The sequence below is a fragment of the Nestor notabilis genome, unplaced genomic scaffold (assembly GCF_000696875.1).
Source record: "Nestor notabilis isolate BGI_N333 unplaced genomic scaffold, ASM69687v1 scaffold19166, whole genome shotgun sequence".
NCBI lineage: Eukaryota > Metazoa > Chordata > Aves > Psittaciformes > Psittacidae > Nestor > Nestor notabilis.
This window is the reverse complement of record NW_009934479.1, coordinates 20,912-23,420: the sequence shown is the minus strand read 5'-3', so window position 1 is coordinate 23,420 and position 2,509 is coordinate 20,912. Positions and strand designations below refer to the sequence as shown.

Genomic DNA, 2,509 nt, shown 5'->3' with positions numbered 1-2,509 from the left:
GCTTCCAGTATCTGAAAGGGGCCTACAAGGATGCTGGAGAGGGACATTTATCGGGGACTGTAGTGGTAGGACAAGGGGTAATGGGTTCAGACTAAAACAGGGGAAGTTCAGGTTAGATATAAGGAAGAAATTATTTACTGTGCGAGTGGTGAGACACTGGAACAGGTTTCCAAGGGTTGTTGTGGCTGCCCCATCCCTAACAGTGTTCAGGGCCACACTGGACGGGGCTTTGAGCAACCTGTTCTAGTGGAAAGTGTCCGTGCCTGTGGCGGGGAGGGTTGGAACTAGAAGATGTTAAGGTCCTTTCTAACCCTAACCATTCTGTGACTTTATGACATTATAGGAAAAGACATACAAGGGGTATCGTAAGGCTGATGTACAGCAGCCTACCTGCACCACATGCAAGGTGTATACAAACTGCACTACTAAACAAGGTCCCACTCTCATCAGGAGATGTAGACAAGCCTCAGGACAATGTACCAAAGATGTCACTGTGCCAGTCATAACCTTCAGCTGACACTTAAGATCTTTTCCCACTGACCTCTTTCAGCCTCTTATCCTAGGGGTCTCCATAGTGCCCTCGGTAAGGCTTCAGTTCGTCTTCATCGGCTCTTGTGACCGTGCTGACCGGCACCACCCCAGCAGGGAAGTCTTAAGACATTATATAAATTGGTATAGGAGGTCGCAGCTGGAAGAGATCACACAGAGAATGCAGAATGGCAAAATTTAGTGTGCTGGGCCAGCAATGACAGTCAGATGATAATCTGGGTTGCACAAATTGCAGACTCGAGTTGCTGGATGTGAGGAGACCACGAAAACATGCTGCTTTCAAAGGGACTTTTGATGGAGAAGTTTGAGCCACAGGCTCACATGGCTGCCACATGGCTGCTGAGAACAGAGGGAGACCCATCCCTTACCTATCAGTCAGCTGGAGGTTAGATCTGCTCTGGGAGAGGCAGATGAGAGTATTTGATCTGATTCACAGTCTGCATCTATGTCTCACGTACCCCAGGGAAAAATCCCAGCCACTTTTTCAAGATAATCCAGATATCCGGTTCTGTAACACCATCCTGTCAATTTAGGATCCCAAAGGGCCATTGCCAGAGAGATAGAGGACCCTGACTGTTTGCTGGAAGCTATAAAACAATTGCCTTGTCTGCAAGTCACAGGCAATGAGCTTTTCTGCTGCTTACAGAGTCTTTGGTAATGTAAGATGGCCGCATTCAGAAGAGCTTGGCCTTCTACTAAGGTCCACCACCCCTCTGACAACTCTCTTCACAGCCACCTTCTGCTGCAGGAGTAGCTCTTCGGCTTTCTACATGCAGGGGAAACTCGCCCATGAATGACTGGGACAGATGCGCCACTAATTGCTGCCCTATAATAATCCAAACACCTGATGAAGTGGGTGCATGAGAAGATCCACCCAGGGGAGATCTCCACTTTGCTTTCTTCCCCAGAGGGAAGACCAAGCACCGCACATGGTTTGGGGCATGTCCAAGAGACCAAAATATCTTGCTCCAGCTCTGCCCACAAACACCACACCATGGATGCATCCAGAGGCACCTCAAAGATTACCAAATAGCTTCCCAGCATAGCCATGGTTAAAGGCTGGTCCCAGCACAGGACAAAGAATCACATCCAGCCTCAGCTTCCTCCATTTAGCAATGAATGCAATGTGGTAAGCCTAGAAGGAAAGACAGAGATGACAAACAGTATCTGTTGGACAGTAGTGGCAGGTCGAAGCCTACAGCATGGAAAAAGGAGAAAAAAACCCCTTCCTGGATAAAACCAAAAAGTAAAATAAAATCTGAAACATGCTTTGGAAGAGCCAATAGATTTTGTTCTTCCGTCTTTAGGTTTCCTGTCAGAATACCATGTGCTGCCCAGAACTAGACATTAATGCTAGGTGAGTATTTCAGAGTTGATTTATTCAAGTATTAATCCAATCCTTCCTATGACTACTTTTGTCTTTGAATTTTATTGAAAGGAGGTCAACAATAGTTTGAAGAATTATGTCTAGCTGATTAAAAAGTCATATTTCCTAAAAGCTTTGTTATTTTGGTAGGGGAACCTAGAAGACATGAATAAAAATATTTTCATAAAACCTTCTTTCATTCTGCATCAGGATACAGGTAAGGAAAAGCAGCAGCAGGAGACAGCGGGACAAGCCTGAGGTCTTCCCCCCACAATGCAGGAGGCACAGCTTCAGGCTTGTACTGATCAAAAAGATACCTAGCTTTTTAGTCTGGGTAACCACGGCTTTTCCGAACATCAGGCTATGAATGAATCCATCCCCGAAGAGCTGTTCCACTTTGTCTTAGCAAGTAGGCACAGATGGACCACAACATGGTTGCTTCTGCAGCCGTATTCAGGTTACAGGGACACGTTTGTCCTGTGGTCGAGCCCCTGTTCTGCACAACTCCAAGTTGTCTGTACAAGGGTCTTCCACATCTCTCATGAAAGCCCCAGCCACAAGGCTTTTTACTCTGACCTCAGTTTCCATCTGCAG

The 2,509-nt window shown here is 46.5% G+C and overlaps 1 protein-coding gene across 1 annotated transcript in view; it reads right to left on the bottom strand.

Moving 5' to 3' along the window:
• Window positions 1–2,509, bottom strand: part of LOC104407959 (vitamin D3 hydroxylase-associated protein-like) — a 12,001-nt gene that overhangs the window by 294 nt on the left and 9,198 nt on the right. Inside the window, 3 exon segments of the mRNA XM_010017374.1 lie at window positions 542–652; window positions 654–688; window positions 1,576–1,684. Of these exon segments, the coding sequence (XP_010015676.1) occupies window positions 542–652; window positions 654–688; window positions 1,576–1,684 (255 nt within the window).